General features: G+C 46.6%; 1 protein-coding gene across 7 annotated transcripts; it reads right to left on the bottom strand.

Moving 5' to 3' along the window:
- Positions 1 to 3,100: 3,100 nt before the first annotated feature.
- On the bottom strand, positions 3,101 to 14,114 carry KCNE3 (potassium voltage-gated channel subfamily E regulatory subunit 3). 7 transcript variants are annotated; one of them, XM_087822213.1, is made up of 5 exons: positions 12,490 to 12,661; positions 11,202 to 11,249; positions 8,628 to 8,689; positions 8,009 to 8,157; positions 3,101 to 5,030 (listed from the first exon to the last, which is right to left on the bottom strand). In XM_087822213.1, the coding sequence occupies exon 5, from the start codon at positions 4,989 to 4,991 to the stop codon at positions 4,692 to 4,694; it is 300 nt and encodes a 99-aa protein (XP_087678339.1). In that variant the 5' UTR covers positions 4,992 to 5,030; positions 8,009 to 8,157; positions 8,628 to 8,689; positions 11,202 to 11,249; positions 12,490 to 12,661; the 3' UTR covers positions 3,101 to 4,691. The 7 variants fall into 7 exon arrangements, with proteins under 7 accessions (XP_087678339.1, XP_016063942.1, XP_087678337.1 ...); XM_016208456.2 differs by lacking the exon at positions 11,202 to 11,249 and adding an exon at positions 10,477 to 10,557; XM_087822211.1 differs by lacking the exon at positions 11,202 to 11,249.
- Between the last annotated feature and the right edge of the window lie 5,138 nt (positions 14,115 to 19,252).

Raw genomic sequence — 19,252 nt, 5'->3', positions numbered from 1 at the left:
TTTTTTTTATCATGACCAGTCTTGGAGGAAGGGTGAGAATGGCAGGGTGAAGACTACTAGCTGTCTACCAAAATCCATTAGTTCCTTCCATAGTAATAGAGATTTGGCTGGACAATGATTGCCCTGATAGGAGCCTCGTTTGCCGGCGCCCCTCGGAGCCAGTTGTGGCCACATTACTGAGCCCTCGTCAGTGAATGTGAGCAGAAAGCTTGTATGCAGCCCATGCCTTGCTTAAGAATAAATCTCTGGCCCTGAACTTCTTTCTCTGTCCTCACTAATCAGAAATGCTTACACCATAGTGAACTGGGAAGCTACATATTGAGGATGGTAATCATTCTGGGTCCCTGAATAACTGAATAGAGCAGAGCCATCCATGTACTTAGAACACCCACCACCTTGGACCATACTACATTGGACATCCTAATGAAATCCTACCAGTTCTTCATATCCTTCGTCAAGTGTCCAGGAAACATCCATGAATACTTCCCTTCCTCTTCTAGACCATAACATTTAATATCTGTTCCCCACATTTTCGGGTACTTGACTATACTGTTTTCCAACTCAGTTCTATTTGGTGTTATCCTGTTTTGTTCTTTTTTTGGTGTGTGCTAGAAGGAGCTTCCAAGATGTGACACTCTGCTTCTGCTCCTGTCCCCAAAAGCACAGCTGTAGTGCGTGCTGACAGTCCCACGCAGACTCCTTCCCCAGCTGCTGCAAGTGTTGGCTGCCATCAGCTCAGAGATGCCCCTTCTTCAAAGACTTGGCCTCAGCCAAGGGTGAGCCTCCGAGGTTAATTACCCCCTCTGGCGGCCAGCAGCCAATGATGATGACTGATGTGAGGTAGAAGAGGATAGTCACAGAAGGTGGGGCCAGTTCTGTAATGGAAATTGAGCTTTAGCACCTTCCTGAAGAACCAAGCTGTTGTTAATCTCCAATCAAGACAATTTCCTTGCTTAGCTTTCTCCCACTACTCTAGCCTGCAATAGCTCCAGGTTCCACCCTTCTCCAGAGAATCGCCCTCCGCTGATGGAACCTCCTTACAACCCTCCTCTTGTCCCTGCTCCCCACATGGATGTCCCTCAACTGATGACTGACTGATATGCGGGCATAAAAGGCCTTCCCCCTTAACTCAGGGGGCTGTAATCTTGTCATGTGGTTTATGCCCCAGCCATGTATAACAATTCCCTGTGGATCAGGCCAGGGCTAGACATGACCTGAGTCACATCTTGTTTGGCTTTTTCCCTTTCCTTTCTGCTTCACTCTCAACCTTGCAGGTTCTCCCTGAAAAATGCTCCCTCAATAAGTGCCTATCTCAGTCTCCACTTCCAATTTCAGTCCACTGGTGTCACTACTCTGCCATCACTTCCCCAAATCACTTTCCCATTCACTTCTGGGGACTGTTCAGATCCGTGCTCTGGGCTGGGTTTGCCAACGTGCCGAAACTGGGTTGAAGGTGCTGAAGGAGCTAGATGAAGAACAAGTGGGTTCTATTGAAGTAATTGGAAGGAATCTACTAAATGGGGTTGTTACGAAGGTTTTAAAAGTTAAGTGAGTTAATGTTTGTAAAATGTTTAGACCACTGCCTAATTTGTAGAAAATGCTCTTAACTATTGGACAGAGGTTTCTTTGATCTTTTTTCTTTACTTACGTATTCCATGTGTGCCTAAATGAGTGCTTGGCACATAGTAGGCATTCAATAAGTATCTGTTGAATGAGCAATTACTGAAGTTTGGCTTTGAGGACTCAGGCGATATTCTGGATCTGGCCAGCAGAGGGCAGACCCAGTGCAGACAAAAGAGCCTGTGGAGGAAGTGGGATGGCGCTCAGGACAACTAGGGTGTAGTAGAGGGTGGGAGGGCTGAGGAGAGTAACTGTATCACAGAATATTAGAGTGTTTAAATTATACCACCTTAAAATCATAGAATTTTATTTAGTCCAACCCTGGATGTGTGAGATATACTGACAAGTGAATTCAGACAAGTAAGTAGTTTCATGCCCAGAGATCCTTGGAGTTGCCCTGCTATCTGCAGCATCTCTTTTGACTACCCCTTACTCCTCTCAATACATCCTCTTTTGTGCTTATGCTAATATATATTGGGTTTCTGCAACTTGCAAGCAAAAGAATTTGTATTATTTTATTATTAAGCCCTGTGAGTATAAGGACTCTGTGAAGGGGAGCCTCCTCCCAGGATGGGGACACTTAAATCCAGAGTGGCCACACTGGGCCGGCTTTCTCTCTTCAGGCGGCTGGTCTTGCCCCATTTCTGTCTCCAAGCTTCCCTTGTCTTGTTCCCTTCACTCTGCCCATATAGATCTGTCCTATCTTTCAAAGCCCAGTTCAAATTCTACCTTTCTCTGACTCCTGGATCTACTCAATCTCATTTCTCAAAACTCTTTAAGCATCCATTGCCTGCCCATTTATTCTTACACTTGACTGCATTCCACATTTTATTTGGGATTTGGGTCTGGGTGGTCTTTAAAGTCCCAACCAGCTATAGACTTCTGAGTCTGTTGTCTTCCCATATGTCACATCTTATTATTTTTTATAATACCCAAAGGTATTTTTTCCATTGATTTTGAGAGAGTAGAAGGGAGGGAAGGAGGAAGAAAGACAGAGACAGAGAGAGATCGATGAAGAGAGACACATTAATTGGTTGCCCCCCAGCAAGCACCCCGATAGGGGCGGGAACAAACCTGCAATCTAGGTATGTGCTCTTGACTGGGAATAGAACCGGCAACCCTATGGTGTGTGCACAGGCCGATGCTCTAACCGCTGAGCAACACCAGCTAGGGCCATATGTCACATCTTAAAACAGGTCTCCACCTTCTCCCCCAAGAAGAGATAAGCAAAGGCTTGACCACATATGGACTCAGCACAGATTTGCAGGGAGTGAACATAATTGCTCATGGGAACAAACATGTTCTGTGATTCTCCATGCTAGAAACATATAGGCATTAACATATATGCATAGCCCATGGACACAGACAACAATGTGGTGCCAGGGGCAGTGAGCCGTAGCTGGGTGGAAGGGGGTGCAGGAGGGCAAAGGAGGGGAAATGAGGGACATCTGTAATAGTGTCAACAATTAAAAAAAACACATAAGCGTTTATTTTTAATTTTTCAAAGTAGCTCCCCACCCCCCTTACTATATAAGTAACATACTTATGGTCAAATAAATCAAATAGTACATAAAATTTTAAAGTAGAAAAGGAACATCACCCATAATCTTTCTCCTCAAAGAAAACTGATACCAAAGTATCGTTTCAGAGTTTTTGCTATACATGAAAGTGTATGCTTCAGTAGGGCCTTTTGGAGACCCCCATGGAGATTTCTTAAATAGAAATCAAACCAAACAGTGGGAGGTTCCAGCCTGGGATTTGCAGCTTATAAAGTACTCACCTGCCACATTGCACATATTAGATTGAACCATATGAAACTACTGATATTCAGCTGTTTTTGACCCACAAACACAGCAGTTTTATATGGTTCTACCTACCGTACATGAAGCCTAGAATGTCAGAACTGGTGAAGCTCTTAGACTTTCAAGTCTAACCATTTCACTGTGCTAAAGAGGGAAAGGGGTCAGATAGAGACATGTTCAGCCAGGGTCACATACCACATTAGTGGTAGAAGCAGGACTGGTTCTCTTTCCACTGAACCAGGTACTGGCCTTGCACACTCTGCTTCTTTTAATATAACCTTCCAAGTGTGCTAATAATCTTATAGATGCAGATTTCAACTTGGTATTAGAAAATTTCTCACAAAACTCCCAATGGAAGAGGCCGCATTGGAGGTGGTGAAACCTCATGACTGTGGTTGTGGCTGGGAAGGGCACTGGGACAACTGCGACGTGGCTGGAGAGTCACATGAACCATGGAGCTAATGAGGTCATTCAGAGCCCTGCACATGCATGGCTCCTTCTTAAGGTCTTAGGAAGGGCCCTAGGAATGCATTAACATGGTAATATGTTTTTGTAGTATTTGCATAAGTAGGATATTTTTGAATTTTTTTCCTTAAGGAGGGCTCCCAGAATTGTGTGACTTTTAGGCCTGGGTCCACTCCTACGTGGCACAGTTTTGAAAAGCACTGGGCAAGGAGAACAGAGTTCTTGAGTTCCAGTCGTGGCACTGCTCTGGCCCAAAGTGACAGAATGGGACTGGCCCTGCTTCCCTCACAGGGGGGACAAAATCACAAATGTTAAATGAGTTGGAAAACATAAAATGTGAACAGTTGTAAATCAGTAACATTATACCTATCTGTGACCTGGGATAATCACTGCTGCTTCTCATGGTCATTGAAGATAACACACACACAAATGTGTCCTCCGTACATTTTTCTGTTTCATTTCCCTCTGCTACAACTTCCTTTTTTCCTTCCTTAAGTCCCTAGTCCCCACCCTTGATACTCCAGCCACTGGACCGGTCATTGGTTATTATCTTTTGCTACTTCTATATAATTGTTCATGGTTCCCACTGTCTATCAAGACCATCTTTGCTGGAAAAAACTTCTTTTCCACAAGGCCTAGGTTGGCCCCTCTCCTCCCAGCCCAGTGCCAACATCCCTTAGCACTGTTCCTTTTTGATCTTGCAGATAGGAACACTGAAGCCCGATGTGATCCACGGCTGAGTTCTGGAAGCCCAGAAGACTGTCCTCAGGTGTCTTGATCTTGAGCCATCCTGGGTTCCCAGCATCAGATCATAGACACACGGTTCTTGATGTACACGTGGTAGGGGTCACTGCGCTTGTCCACTTTGCGGGAGCGGGTGTATCCCAGGATGAGGCTGCCCACAGTGGCAGCAAATAGAAACATGACAAAGAGAATATACATGTAGGAGTTGTCATCACGGCCAGGCATGCTGGCCCGCCGCTCCTCAGTCAGGTTGTCTGGCCCTGGCCGGCAGAGCAAGTTGCTGTGAAGAGTGGCATTTAGAGCCTTCAGAACAGCATGCAGACTCTGATACCAGGTCTCAGTCCCATTGGTGATCTCCATAGCAACAGGGATTCAGGTGGGGAAGAGCTGGAGGTCACTCTGGTGGCAACAGAAAAGAGGAAGGATGGCTTCTATTACCTGCAGCTTGACTGATCTCCTCACTTCAGACCCAGCTAAAATCCCGACATCACAGTTCATTTTACTTCCTACTCATCTGTCTTCTCCACTAGACTGCAAGCTCAATGAAGGCAGGGACTATGTTTTACTCATTGCTATATATAATACTCATGACAGCACTCAACAGATGCTCAGTAAGTACCTGTGGAATAAAGCCTTCCTTGGCCATTGTAACTCATGTTGATCTGTCCCTTTTTTGGATTCTGTAAGTCACTGAGCTTTAGGCTAGAAGGAACATTAAGGATTATTTAATCTAACTCCTTCTATTTTACATACAGGGAAAAGGGGTCCAGAGAGAATAAGTGGCTTGACCATGATCCCAGAGAATATTTAGAGGTAGAGTTGAGATAGAGTCCTGCTTTTTTGATGGCCAGCTCAGAGTTTCTTGACTCTCATGCCAGCTCTTGGAAGGACTGTGTGGCATTATTGGAAGATATTTCTCAGGACTCTCCTTCAGCACAGTTCTTTATTCCTAGCTATTTAGGATTTTGCTGGAAAGGATTCTGTAGGCAATTCTGTTGGAAAGGAGTTGGCTAGCGAAGCAGAGAGAGGCTGATAGCCACTGTAGGCACTGGAGAAAAGAACATGGTTCGGCCTGAGAGTGGGGAGTGACAGGGACACTCAGTCTGATTTGGGGTTTTACCTGTCCCAGAGAGGGAAGACACAGCACCTCAACTATCCTGCCATCTGACACAATCACTGTGTACCTGGCATATGATAGGTAATTATAAATGTTCCTTTTCCTCCTTCTCGGAGATCCTTAGTCTATAATATAGAAAAACATCTGAAGACAGCCTTGTATACTAGTCTCTAAAAAACCATATGTCATTCCCTTTAAACAAGGCTCCACACCCACTTCCTTCTGGAAACCTTCACTGAGTGTTCCCCACCCCTTAACCATACTTCACAAGCTTTATCGTCACAGCCTTCCCTTTGCCCAGCACTTACATATAAGGCAATGAGTGGCTGTTTCTTGTTATTGATAAGGCTTTTACAGCAGACCACATACTCCTGGTCAGCAGGGCTGTGTCTCTCCCCTAAATCTAGGGGGCTACCCTGAGATTGGCTAGGAATTCTCCTTCCCTGGTGATCTACCCTTAGACTGGCTGCGTGTTCTCCTTTCCTTAATAGTCTCTAGTAAAGATGGCCACGTTAGGGACTTCTCCATAGTCCAAGCACTCAGAGTTCACCGACTGGTTCCAAAGCCCTCTTTTATCTAGGTAGAGCTGTCAACCAACCAAAGTTAACAAACTTGATTGTCAACCATAAAGTTTCTTTCCCAGAAAAGATGACCGTTAATTTTGACCATGACAGATATTCATGAACAACCCTAAGAATGCAGAAGTTCGGGGAAGAATCTAAATAATATAGCAATCGCCCAGGACTGACCCACATTTCCAGCAAGGCCTTTGGGGCCTCATGCTATATAGCACTTGGGCTACCTTATCTGGATATAGGAGGGGCTTGATGAGTTAAGATCCAGGAGGCATAGGTTCTCATCCATTACTCCACTTCTCAGGCAAGAAATATGTGCCTTCTTCCCTCATATGGGCCAATGGAAATCAGGAACAGCACGATGAAATTACTGGCTCAACTAATCATTCAAACCAGTCATCATTTACAGAGGCCCACTCTTGGGCAGGCTCAGACCCAGTCCCTGTACTTGCAGGCATATTGCCAGCTCTTCTATAATACAGGGGACAAGCCAGGGTCTACTGGGGTGTAAAGGAAGAAGGGATGAATTTTTATCAGGGCTCAGAGGTTTTCATAGTGGTGGAGGCATTTCAGTGGAACTTGAAGGGTTTTAGGAAGTAGAAAAGGCAAGAAAAGGAAACAGATAAACAAAGGCATGGCAACAAGAAAGCACATAAAATGTTTAACAGAATGGAAAGTAGCATAAAGAGGTCAGAGTGTAAGATGTATGGAAAGCTATGATAGGATGTGGGATGGAGAAACTGGCCTGAACCAGATCATGGAGGGCCTTGAGTGCCACACTGCAGAGCTAGAACTTTATCCTGTAGTTGGGGAAGAGCCATGAAACAGTATTTAAAAGGGGGATACAAAGATCAGATCTGTGCTTGGAAAGGACACTCTGGCTGCTATGTGGACTGAATTAGGGGCAAGATTTAAGGCAGAAAGCCCAGTGACAAAGGTCTTGAAACAGTTCAGCTGAAAGACACTGAGTCCTGAGCTGGGGCCTAGGGAAAGGCAAGGTTGGGGCAGGGACAGATGTGCGGTGTGAGAAGCATTTAGGGGAGGGAATGGCTAATGCAAGGGTTAAGGGAGGAAGGGGCCTCAGCCAGTTTTACAGGTAGACAGATGGTGTAAGAGCCTGGAGGAGCCCAATTTGAGAGAAATAAATTTCTCACCCCGTTTGGGCTTCAGTTTCCTCATCAATCAAAAAAAGATTAACATAAGGGGTTGTTCAGTGGGTGTAGAGTTTTAGTTTTGCAAGAGGAAAAAGCTCTAGAAAACTATTGTACAACACTGTGAATATAGTTAACACTACTGAGCTGCACACTTAAAAATAGTTAACATGGTCAATTTTATGTTATGTGGATTTTTTTTTTTTTACCACAATTAAATAAAAAAAAAAGATTATCACTCCTGCCTTGCCTCCCTCCAGGCTTGCTTGAGCATATACTTTTATTATGGTAAAGAAGTTTTTTCAAATATATATTAATGTAAACATGATTTTCCATTAAAATGAAAACCTGTCTTTCATTTTTGAGAAGTAAATATGTATACATAGGACATACAATGAAGGTGAAGTCTCCCTATCCCTAGTGTCCCAGGGCTCTTTCTCAGGGCAGTCACTGTTACCAGTTTCTTAGATATCCTTACAGGGGGGTTTTAACTGACAGCACAGAGGGAGGGCAACCCCAGTCTGGAAAACTCACCAAACAGCAGGCAATTCTCTGGCTCTGAGTCGGATTCAGGAATCTCCTTCTGGGCGCCCTAAAGCTCCTCAGCCCCTCAGTCTCTTCAGGACGTCTCTGGGCACATTTGGGGTTTCAGTATTCACTTCAGGAGTTGGGAAGGCTCAGCACTGAAAAGCAGGAGATGGGGGGGCAGAAAAGGAAGGAACCAGACATAGAAAAAAACTTCAGAACCAGGGTGGATCACCCAAGGCTGCGCCCCAAGGGTTGTGCAATAGCCTTGCTGTGGGCTTTGACCCCCTCCTACTTCTCCTCCCCTTCCTGCAGCAGCTGGGTCAGGTCAGCCTAGGGTTACAGTTACAGGAACTGTACAGTGGCCAAGGGATATCTGATTGCTGTCCCCCAACTCCGGGCCCACAATGTTTCAAACGGGTGACTTCATGAGGAACCTCAGTTTAACATGTGGGCTCCTGCTCAGGGACCAGCCTAAAACATTCCCTTTTTCAAGGGTACTAGTGTCTTAGTGGGAGCTTCTGAAAGGCTGAAAGGGCCCAAGAGCCGAGGAATGATGTAAGTGGCAGAATGGCAGTTGGCAGCTGGGTTGATATTTTACATAGGAACAAATGATATTCACAATCACCTATTTGAATAGACTGGGTATAAACATGGTCACAGCATCAGCACTTCCTGTGGCATGGCTCACTGTGAAAATTAAAGAAGAAAAATATTCAGTGCCTGGTACTAGACATTCTACAGACACAGCGATGGTTTTATTTTTGTAGAACAGAGGCTGGCAGGGCGTTCAGAGTCCATCCATTGTAACCTCCCTCATTCTATAGTGAAGGAAATGGGAACCCAAAGAGCTGTCTTGATTCAGCTGTTATGTGTGTGACTTTGGGCATGTGACTTCCCTTTTCTGGGCCCCAGCTTCTGTCTGCATCTACAAATCGAAGGGGTTTTCCTGTAAGGTTCTGGTCAGCTCTGATATCCCACAAGGGTACGAATCACAAAACCACACTGTGAGCTTATGGAACATTGGATAAGCTGGTGGGATGGGCATTTTGGGGGCTTTCTAGAGCCTCTCAAATCACAAGATAGATAAGGCTGAGGACTTTTTCCTCACAAGTTAAAATTCCGAGCCCTGGGCCTGAGTTACATTTAATATTCTAGCCTAGATAAACTGAGAACAGAACTGCTGACTTGCTCATTTTTCCTCTTAACAGTTTACCTGCCAGGGTGATTTGGCCTGGGGAGGAGACAGAATCTGTGCAGAAAGTGGGGGTAGGGGGACAGTGTGGGGACGGAGTAGGCTTTGAGGTGAGATTCAGTGCAAAGACCTCTCTGAGTAGACCTGGATGCTTGTGGTCTGATGAAAGAAGAAAAGAAGCCATAGTTACTTATCTTTAGGTGCTGGACTGGAGTGGGAGAGAGGGCCTGGGTGCAAGGACATCCTGTCCTGTTGGCTCAGGAGAGGTAGAAAGTTGATAAAGGGACAGGTTGGTTCTCTATGACCTGCCTCTGGGTCCCAAGTTGGGGATCTGTTGCAGTTGGCAACATCTGGAATTTTGTTCCTCATTCTGTGTTCCTTGGCTTCCCTCTTTTAAGATAATCACTGATTATAAAGTTAATTATAATGACGAAGGAGGCATAGCTCTTGCCCTACAGAGGCCTTAACTTGAAACAGGAGAAAGACCAGTTAGGAAGGAACTGCTGAAGCTGAGAGATTTTAAAGATCACTTAGCCCTGGCTGCTGTTGCTCAGTGGTTAGAGTGTCAGCCTACACACCGAAGGGTTGAGGGTTCACTTCCCAGTCAAGGGCATGTGCCTAGGTTGCAGGTTTGATCCCTGGCCCCTGTCAGGGCTTGTGCAGGAAGCAACCAATCGATGTGTCTCTCTCACATCAATGTTTTTCTCTCTTTCTCTCCCTCCCTCCCTCCCTTCCACTCTCTGTAAAAAAAAAAAAAAAATCAACGGAAAAAAGTATCTTTGGGTGAAGATTAACAACAACAAGAAAGATCATTTAGCATCTAGATTCTAGGCCAACCCCTCTATTTTTTGGATGGGGAAACTGAAGCTCAGGAAGGGAAAGTGACCTGTTCAAAATGACAAGGCAGAGCTCGGATGACAACCCAGGTCTTTGGGAGTGCTGTTTGGGTGCTTTTTTCACTATTAATGGCAACATTCCTTGACATCTCAGCTGCATATACACCAAACACAGCCCCCTTGAGTCCTGGGCATCATCTGCTCTAATTCCATGACTACTGATTCTCACCCATCTTAATCAAGGATCCAGTAAGGGGGCAAGGTGGTAAGTTTTGGAGGAGTTAACCTTCCTTTACAATCTCCTCTCCCATGGCCCTTTCTGTTCCAGACCTACTCTTGGTCCCCTGAACAAGCCAGGCACACACTCTTCCTCCAGAGTCTATTGCTGTAATTTCCTTCACATTAACAGGTTCTCCCTACGTGTTCTTTACTTGAACTCACCTTACCTCTAACTTGGGGGTTGAGGCAGACAGCTGTGATCTGAAGAATGAACTGGGTATCTTAGTGGCATTTTCTTTCAGGTTTTTCTGGGGAAGAGTGAGAATCAAAAAGCCGCCATTGGTTTTTTGGTTTACCCATTGCTCTGTTTCAGCTACTCTTACACATGAGTGTCTTAAGTACCTGGAAATGTGGTAGAGAGAGGCAGAGTGGGGGGAGTCAGATCAAGCATGTAGGGAATAGAGATAACTCCTGGGATGCATAATTTTGTCACTTGTCCCTCTGGAGGTCTTGTCACCACCATGGACTGGGAAGCCAATGGATGGGAGAAGAGTTGCAGGAATGGATCTAATCATATAGTTGGAAGGAGATGCAGGAATAGAATCTGAGCTAGAAAGAATCTTAAAAATCATGTCATTGGTGCAACCCCCTCATTCAACCAGTAGGGAAAATAGAGGTCCTCCCCAGAGAGGAAATCATTTTTTCAAGGTCTCATAGCCCAGAAGGGATAGAGTTGGGACCAGAAACAGGTATCCAGTCCACAGATCTTTCCACTCTAAGTTCTCTGTTGCCTGTAGGATAGTCTAACCTTCTCTGATTATCATTCAAGCTTCTTTTGATGTGACCCTGCCTCTAGTCCCATCTCACCACAACTTTCCCCAGTGTACTGTAGCCCATGATACTGAGCTATGGGCCATTCTCAAAATATTCCTTGCACTTGCATACCTCTTACCTTTGCTCATGCTGTTTTCTTAGGCAGGAATGCCCTTCCTCTTTTTATCTGCACGATGAATGACACCTTTCAAGACGTAGCTCCAATGTCATCTCTGTAGACCCTCTCCTGAGACACCCCTTCCCCACACCCTAGCTAGTCACTCCTTCTTGTCTGTTCCTAAAGTGTTTTGCATAAAACCCTATTAGAACACTATGCTGTACTGAAATTATATGTGTGTGTATCTATATAGAATCTATATCTATCTATCATCTATCTATCTATCTATCTATCTATCTATCTATCTATCTATACACAAACATATATATATATATACACACACACACACACACACACACACATATATATGCACTGTGTGGTGTGAGAGCAGGGACCTGTCATACATTTCTTTTATTTTTTTAATCTTAAATTTTATAGACTTTAGAGAGAGGAAGGGAGAAAGAGAGAGAGCAACATAGATCATCTGCTTCCTGCATGCATCCCGACTGGGGATCAAACCGGAAACCCAGGTATGTGCTCTGACGGGGAATTGAACTGCCACCTTTCAGTGAATGGGACAATGCTCTAACCAACTGAGCCACACCAGCCAGGGCTGTCACTCATTTCTTTATTCCCTGGGCCTGACCACATAGCAGGCATTGAAGAATAAATTAATCAATGCCTCTTCTTATTAGACCATCCCCCTTTAGTACACACATACACATTCATGCAAACAGCTTACATGACTTAAAAAATAACTTCAAGGGCAGGCCGAAACAGATTCCATTTTATCTGGAAAAGGGGAGGCTCAAAGGAAAGAAATCATCTCAGTCCGGTGGGGAAGTGAGTCAGGGCTTTGGAAACCGAGACCTGAACCCCGTTCAATCCAAAGGGCAAATATTCTTGGCCCCAAAACACCGGCAGTGGCTTTGCAACCCTCTTTCCTGTGTACCTATCTAGGGTGTGGCCACACACACCCACCCACTGCACAAAAGCAACTCCCAGTCACTCAGCCTGTGATCTAGCCTTTCAAATGTTCCTTTCATGGTCCTAATCTTGGCTGTATGCTTGGCTATGTGACCTTGAGCACTGCAAGTTCTCTGAAACTCATCTATGAGATGGGGATAATTACCCCTGATTACTTCACATGGGAACCGGGGGAGGCATTAGAAGAGAAGGCGTTTCAGAGATTGCAAAGTATTATATAAACAAAAGAGATAAGCCTGGTCACCTTGTTTCCTTACCCACCCATCCACTCCAATATTACCAAGAACAGCCACCCCTGTGCCCCCTCTCCCCACCCTCCTACCTTCAGAAGAACCCAGAGGTTCATAGTTTTCTTCTTGATTCTTTAGCAGCCGTCCTTGTTTTTCATCCTCTATGATCAGTCCTGTTGTCTCTTTCTGTTTAGAGGTACCATTTTATAGTCCTGCCGTTGATGGAGAACACACGAGAGTGGGAATCAAGAGACCTGCCCCTATTTTGCCACTTGTCTCCCCATGTATCTTGGTAAAGTCTTCTCCACTCTGGGCCTGATTTCCCCCATCAGTAAGGTCTTGCCTTTCTCTTAGTAGGTATTTTGAGCATCTACCCATTCAGCTTTGTGAACAGAATTTGTTGTTGTTTTTGCTAATTCACTGGAGTATTTCTTCAGAGAGAGAAAGAGAGAGAGAGAGGGAGAAACACCGATGTGAGAGAGACACATCGGTTAGTTGCCTCCTGTGCACACCCATACCCAGCCGGAGATGAACCTGCAGCCCAGGTATGTGCCCTGGACCGAGAATGGACCCCGTGACCCTTTGGTGCACTTGCCGGCACTCTAACCATGGTACACACTGGCAAGGGCGATAGAAATGTGTTTTGAGACGTGTGGAGTGAGCAAGGATGAAGGAAGTTGCTGGTTATCACCTCAAGGAGTCAAGAAAATGTGAGAGCAGTTTCCATGGCTCCAGCATTGGGTCTCTTCCATTTGGAGAGACAGAGCAGCTGGGTGCTGGGAGGAACTTATACATTTACTATGCGCCTTTGTAGGTGAGGGGGGGAAAGTCCTGGGCTAGGAGCCAGGAGACTTGGGTTCTTTCTGTTTCCTGGTGTGACCCTGGGCAAGTTCTCTCCCCCTGGGCCTCAGTTTCCACATATAAAAATTGGCGAGGAGTAGGTTGGGAGGACAGAAGGAGATACTCTCCGTGGGCCGTCGCACAAGGTCTGAACTCATCTGCTTTCTAGAAAAGAGACTCCCAAGTCCAGACCCCTTTCCCCTCCTGTCGCATGGATTGCCTGGGCAACAGGGCCCAGAGGCCCGTTTTATGGGGGGTGATCCAGGAAAAGAAAGCACAAGGCACAGAGGGGGTGGGCGACTGGCACAGGTTTACAACCTGTAAACTGGAACAGTCTCCTGACTCCCAGCCTAGACCTATGTTATTAGCCGCAGAAGACGCATTGGCGAGTCCCCGGGCTTTTCCCTGGACTGGGGTGCATATAGGGAAGCGGGGGTGCATATGCCAGAGACCAACGGGCACGCCAACTCTGCAGAGCTAGCGGCTCGGGCCGAGCGAGCAGACGCGCTGGGTCCCCGCGGGCCGTTGCGCGCGGGCGCTTGCTGCTGGCCCGCAGGTGTTCGCCTGCACGTCTGTGGATGTGGAAGCAGCTTTCGTGCCGCCCTCCACCAGCCCCTCGTTTTCCAGGCGGGGCGGCCGGGAGCCCAGCGCGGTGCTCCCACGTGCGGCGCCGGGAACCCCGCTGCTCCGCCCCGGGAGGATCGGCTGCGTGTCTGCGCCGCCCCCCTCCTCGCCGCCGCGGCCCCAAGGAAGACGAGAAGAAGCCTCACGTGTACTCCCCCCGCCAGCTCAGCCTCCCCGGCCCTGCGGGTGCCCTTACCTGCTGCACCGCAAGGCTCCGAGGGGCCTGCCCGTGGGGCACCGTGCCCCGTGCTGGACGGCGCGCAGCCCTGCACCCTCCGCTCCGCCGCCCCGCTGACCCTCGGAGTGCAGCCCGCGCCCAGCCCCGCCCGGAGTGCGGCCCCCTCAGCTCCGCCTGCAGACCCGCGCTCCGCTCCCCTTTTCCTTCCCTAGGGCGTCCCCTCCCCCGGCCCCGGCTCCGCCCGCGCCCCAGCACGCCCCCTTCTCCCTGGGCCGCCTTGGGGCGCCTCCGCCCAGCGGCACAGCCTCTCCCGGCTGGGGGCTCCCACCCTTCTGTCCCCTGCAGCGCCCGCTTCCTGGACCGGAGACCAAGAGCCTCTTACTTGGCTTCAGCTTGTCCAGCCTGAGGCCAGTCTTCAGAAGAGGAGACGAGCGTTGGGTGCTGGTGAAATCAGGCTTTGCTCCTAGCGGCTGCGTGGTGGTGGGCTAGTCACTGCTCCTCACCGGGCCTTGTTGTCTTCCTTGCGATAAAATAGGTACAGTCCTGCGTGCATCTTTCACAGGGTGATGGTTAGGGTCAGATGAGAACTTAGAATCCAAAGTATTAAAGCCAAACGGTCACTGGAGAAATCTGATTCTAACACCAGTTTGGGGAAGGGAATGGCCCAGGCTCACCAAGGAAGTTAGTGACAGAGCTTAGAATCCACGACACCATTCTCTCTCCTTCACCCCAACTGATGTCTCCTCCCTCCAAGTCTCAACCGTTCTTCCATGTCCAGACAACTAGTGTCCAGCCACACACCTCACTAGTCCCTGTTCCAGAACACCGGTCATTTTCTGGCCACCAGGCTCACTGAAACTACTGCCTCCTTGCTGGTAACTCTGCAGGCTTCAGAAAAGAGAAGCAGCCAGGGACAGCTGGGAAATGGCCAGACGGCTAAGGGCAGGGGAGTGGACAGTGGCTGGGAACAGTCTCTCTGGGACTCTGTGGGGAATCCTTATCAGATCCTCCTTTATCAGCCTGTGGCCTTGGAATAATTAATAACAAACAGGCCAGCTCTTATGCCTTGCAAACAAAGATCTGTTCCAGGACATCCGAGGCACATACCCTCAATCACAGAATCGCAGATTACACCTAGAAAGTGCTATCATTTTAGAAAGACCTACCACATGGAGGGAATGTTGTACAAAACTGATAATCTTCATCAAAACATGTTACTTCCGTGTTATTTCTGTGGGTGTGTATTTTGACCCAGCTACAACTTTTTCTCACTCTGGAAATCACCCCTCAGGGAAGTCATCCTGAGCCTGGGCAAGGTCTCTAATTTAATTCTGCCTCAAACTCACCTTGGAGCTCATTTTAGGAAAGTAGACTTTGGGGTTCCACTCCAGAGGCTCTGATTCAGGAGATCTGGAATGCAGCCCAGAAATTAGCATTTAAAAAAAATTTTTTTTTTTAAAAGATGCCCGAACGATTCTGATGCAAGTGGTTCTTGAGAACAGCCTTGAGGAAACAGCCCTGGCTTAGTTAGAGCTATTTCCCACATCCTGCTCAGGGCCTTCAATTTACTCTATAGGACTGTTTATTACAGTTATCAAAAATAACTATTTGTCCATCTCGTCTACTAGGTTGTGAATTCTTTGAAGATAGGGATTATCTCTTGTTCTAATAAAATTTTAGAATCATAGTCTTAGACTCACACATCTTAGAGTTGTAGATTATTTAGTGGTGGAACCTAGGTTGGAAGGACTCTTGGAGTTATCTAGTCAAATCCTTTCCTTAAGCATCACCTATATTTCATTTTGACACTAAATTGTCCAGTTTCTTTTGCACACCTCTAGCAGCAACAAGAAACTCATTGCCTCTGAGGCAGCCGGGGCTCTGATTGTTAGGATGTTCTCACATTTTGACAAAAACTGCCTCTTACTGACTTCTGCCTTTCGGTTCTTGTGCCTGTTGGAGACAAAGCATATGCCTAATCTTTGTTCACTTTTCCAGTTCTTCAGAAACTTAAGGTTTCCTCCTCCACTTCCCCTTCTCTGGAGTGAGGGTGGTGCAGGAACCCTGTTAGGGAAGGCAGCTGGCCAAGGGGCCATTGGAAAGTGGTAGCTTCTGTTGTTATTAGCTGAGAAAAGGAAGGGTAAAATAGAACTCCTGGCATGGCTCAGCAGTTGAGCATCGACCTAGGATCCAGGAGATCTCGGTTCAATTCCTGGTCAGGGCACATGCCCAGGTTCCCGGGTTGCAGGCTCGATCCCCAGTAGGGGGTGTACAGGAGGCAGCTGATCAATGACTCTCTCATCATTGATGTCCCTCTCCCTGCCCCTCTCTGAAATCAATAAAGACATATTAAAAAAAAAAAAAAATTTCTGTCCTGGGGAGATCATTGTCTGAGAAGAACCTTCAGGGAACTCTCTCATCCAGATAAACTCAGGACAAGAGCCTGACTTTAGGATAAGGAGGGAGGTGAGGGGGCTGCTAACTGAAGGGGTCAGGGGAAGAGTCACCTAGAGATACAACCTCTAGAAGCCACCTAGAGATACAACCTCTAGAAGCCTTTGCTTTAGTGCCGCCTTCTTGGTGCAGCCTTCCCCAACCAGCATGTTTACAAATGCGAATCCCTCCCTTTTCTGTCCTCCTTGCCTTGTTATTCAGTAACACCCAACATCATTTTATATATTTAACTTCTTTAAAAATCTTTTGCTGTTGTTGCTCTTGCTGCATCCCTCAGCTGAAGCTCACAGCTCCTGTCTGTCTGTCCAATCTCAGTGTCCTCGGCTCTCCCCAGTTCTGGATTCCTATAGCCACCCTCTGTTCTCTCCCTTTGAGGTCTGGGGAGGTAAAAATGCCCAATGTTTCTAGCCCCAGGGCACTTCACCACCTCTTCTGGTTGCCCTATTTCCTGCCCACTCTTTGAATGGAGACTCCTCAAATTACTGCCATGAGATGGCCATCTGCTTCCTATTAGACCTGGCTGGTACAGAGGCTCACTCTCCTATAGCCCCTTGCTCTTCCCTTGACCACCACACTTACCATTCTGTATTATAATTGTCTATTCTATCTGTTGACTCCACACCTAGAACATAAGCTCCTTGAGGGCCTTAAGCCAACACTAAGCCAACACAAAGGAAACCTTACTGAGAATCTGTCGAGTGAATGAATGTCATGAAAGAAAAGATCACTAGGTATTACATTATCAGGGAAAGCTTCCAAGAAGAGATAGACCTGAGAAAGCCCGAAAGGATAACAGAATGCCTTTTCAGCCTCTAGACCAGACCTCTCCTCTGAACACTAGACTCCTATATCTAACTACATACCTGACATCTCTGTTGGGATAATATGTTGGGGCTGAAAGTCTTGACTTCTTTCCCTGGCTCTCCTCAGTCTTTTCTCAGTAAGTGGAACCATCATCCATCCAGTTCTCTGTTTTCTTCATAGAACCCAACCCAGGCATCTGCTTCTCTGTGTACTAGTTTGGAGTCTGCCTTTCCCAATAGACTGTAAGCACTGCGAGAACACAGACCAGGTGTGTCTTTTTACCACAAAATAACCAGGATGTAACCCAATGTCTGTCTGGTAGGTGGGGGAGAAGGGTTGGGAGGTAGGGTGAGCATGGATGGTGTCTGTCAACAGTCTCAGACACTTCGGTCAATACAGCATGAGTCACAGAGGAAGTTTAACGATCACATCCAGTTATTTTATTCCATTACTCATCAGGAGCCCTAGTCTATGCTTCCGTGATCTTGTCTCCTCTCGGTCGGTCACTTGTGACCCTCAGGATGCTTTGTCTTATTCTGTGCTTCACCCTTCTCCTGCCTCTGCAGGCAGCACAGAACAGTGAAAAGAACACTGGAGGAGGTGGGCTGAGGGTGGGACGGTGTGGTGTCAGGAGACAAGATCTTGGTGACCTCTTCTCCCCACCTCACCTTCACATGTGATGTGACCTGGAAGCAAGGTGGCACAGTGGTCCAGAACATGGCCTCTGGGGTCCGACAGAGCTGTGTTTGAATCCTAGCTTTGCCACATATTTGCTGTGAGAGCTTAACTTCTTTGAGTCTTAGTTTCTTTATCTGTAAAATGGGTCTAAAAATACCTGTGCTTTATGGTTGTGTGGATTACAGTAAGATATTATATGTAAAGTGCTTCACCTGGTAACTGGCACATAGCTAGTGCTCCATGAAGAATAACTATTAATGAGGGCATGTGTGTTCCTGGTTGTGTAAATATGGAAATTCATGAATCTTATGGTTTGAATAGTAAGGGCTATGGGAATGCAGAAGAAAGTGTGGTCAGTGAGGACTAGGGTTTGCAAAGGAGGTGGGTGTTATCAGTCTAATCTTAGTTGCAACAGACAGAAAATCCAACTTAAACTGACTTAAGCCTGGCTGGGCGTGGCTCAGTGTTTGAGCATCGACCTAGGATCCAGGCAATTGGGGTTCGATTCCTGGTCAGGGCACATGCCCTGGTTGTGTGCAGGAGACAGCCAATCAATGACTGTCTCATCATTGGTGTTTCTATCTCTCTCTCTCCCTCTCCTTTCCTCTCTCGGAAATCAATAAAGATATATTTAAAAAATAAATAAATAAACTGACTTAAGTAGAAAAGAGAATTTATTGGCTCATATAATTACAAAATCCAAAGGTACTGGCTTCAGGCATGGCTGGATCCAGGAGCTCAGATGATGTCTTCAGGAAGCTATTTCTTTGCATCTTTGGGCTTTGCTTTTCAGACTATTGCTCCATTATCAGGCAGGATTCCACTCTGTGGTAACACGATGGTTGAGTTCTATGTATGCACTCTTCTGTTAGTAAAACCAGTAGAAAGAGCTTCTTTCCCCCACAGCCCTCCCAGCAGAAGTCCTGGTCAGATTCTTATTGTCCTAAAACAGTCCCAGTGCCCATTCCTGCACCAATCATAGAAGTCAGGAAAAAAGATGGCAGGGATGACATCTCTATTCAAACTACATAAACTTGGGTCAGAGAAATGGGTGAAGATGGTCAAAAGGTACAAACTTCCAGTTAAAAAAACAAGTCATGGGGATAGAATGTACAACCTAGTGACTAGATGACTATAATTAATAATACTGTATTACATAGTTGAAAGTTGCTAAGAGAGATCTTAAAAGTTCTCATCACAAAGGGGAAAAAAAAACTTTTTGTAACTGTGTATGGTGACCGATGTTAATTAGATTTATTGTGGTGATCGCTTTGCAA

The sequence above is a fragment of the Miniopterus natalensis genome, chromosome 11, assembly GCF_054644295.1.
Source record: "Miniopterus natalensis isolate mMinNat1 chromosome 11, mMinNat1.hap1, whole genome shotgun sequence".
NCBI classification, from domain to species: domain Eukaryota; kingdom Metazoa; phylum Chordata; class Mammalia; order Chiroptera; family Miniopteridae; genus Miniopterus; species Miniopterus natalensis.
Note: the sequence above shows the minus strand (reverse complement) of the source record. Positions and strands in the feature narration are given on the sequence as shown.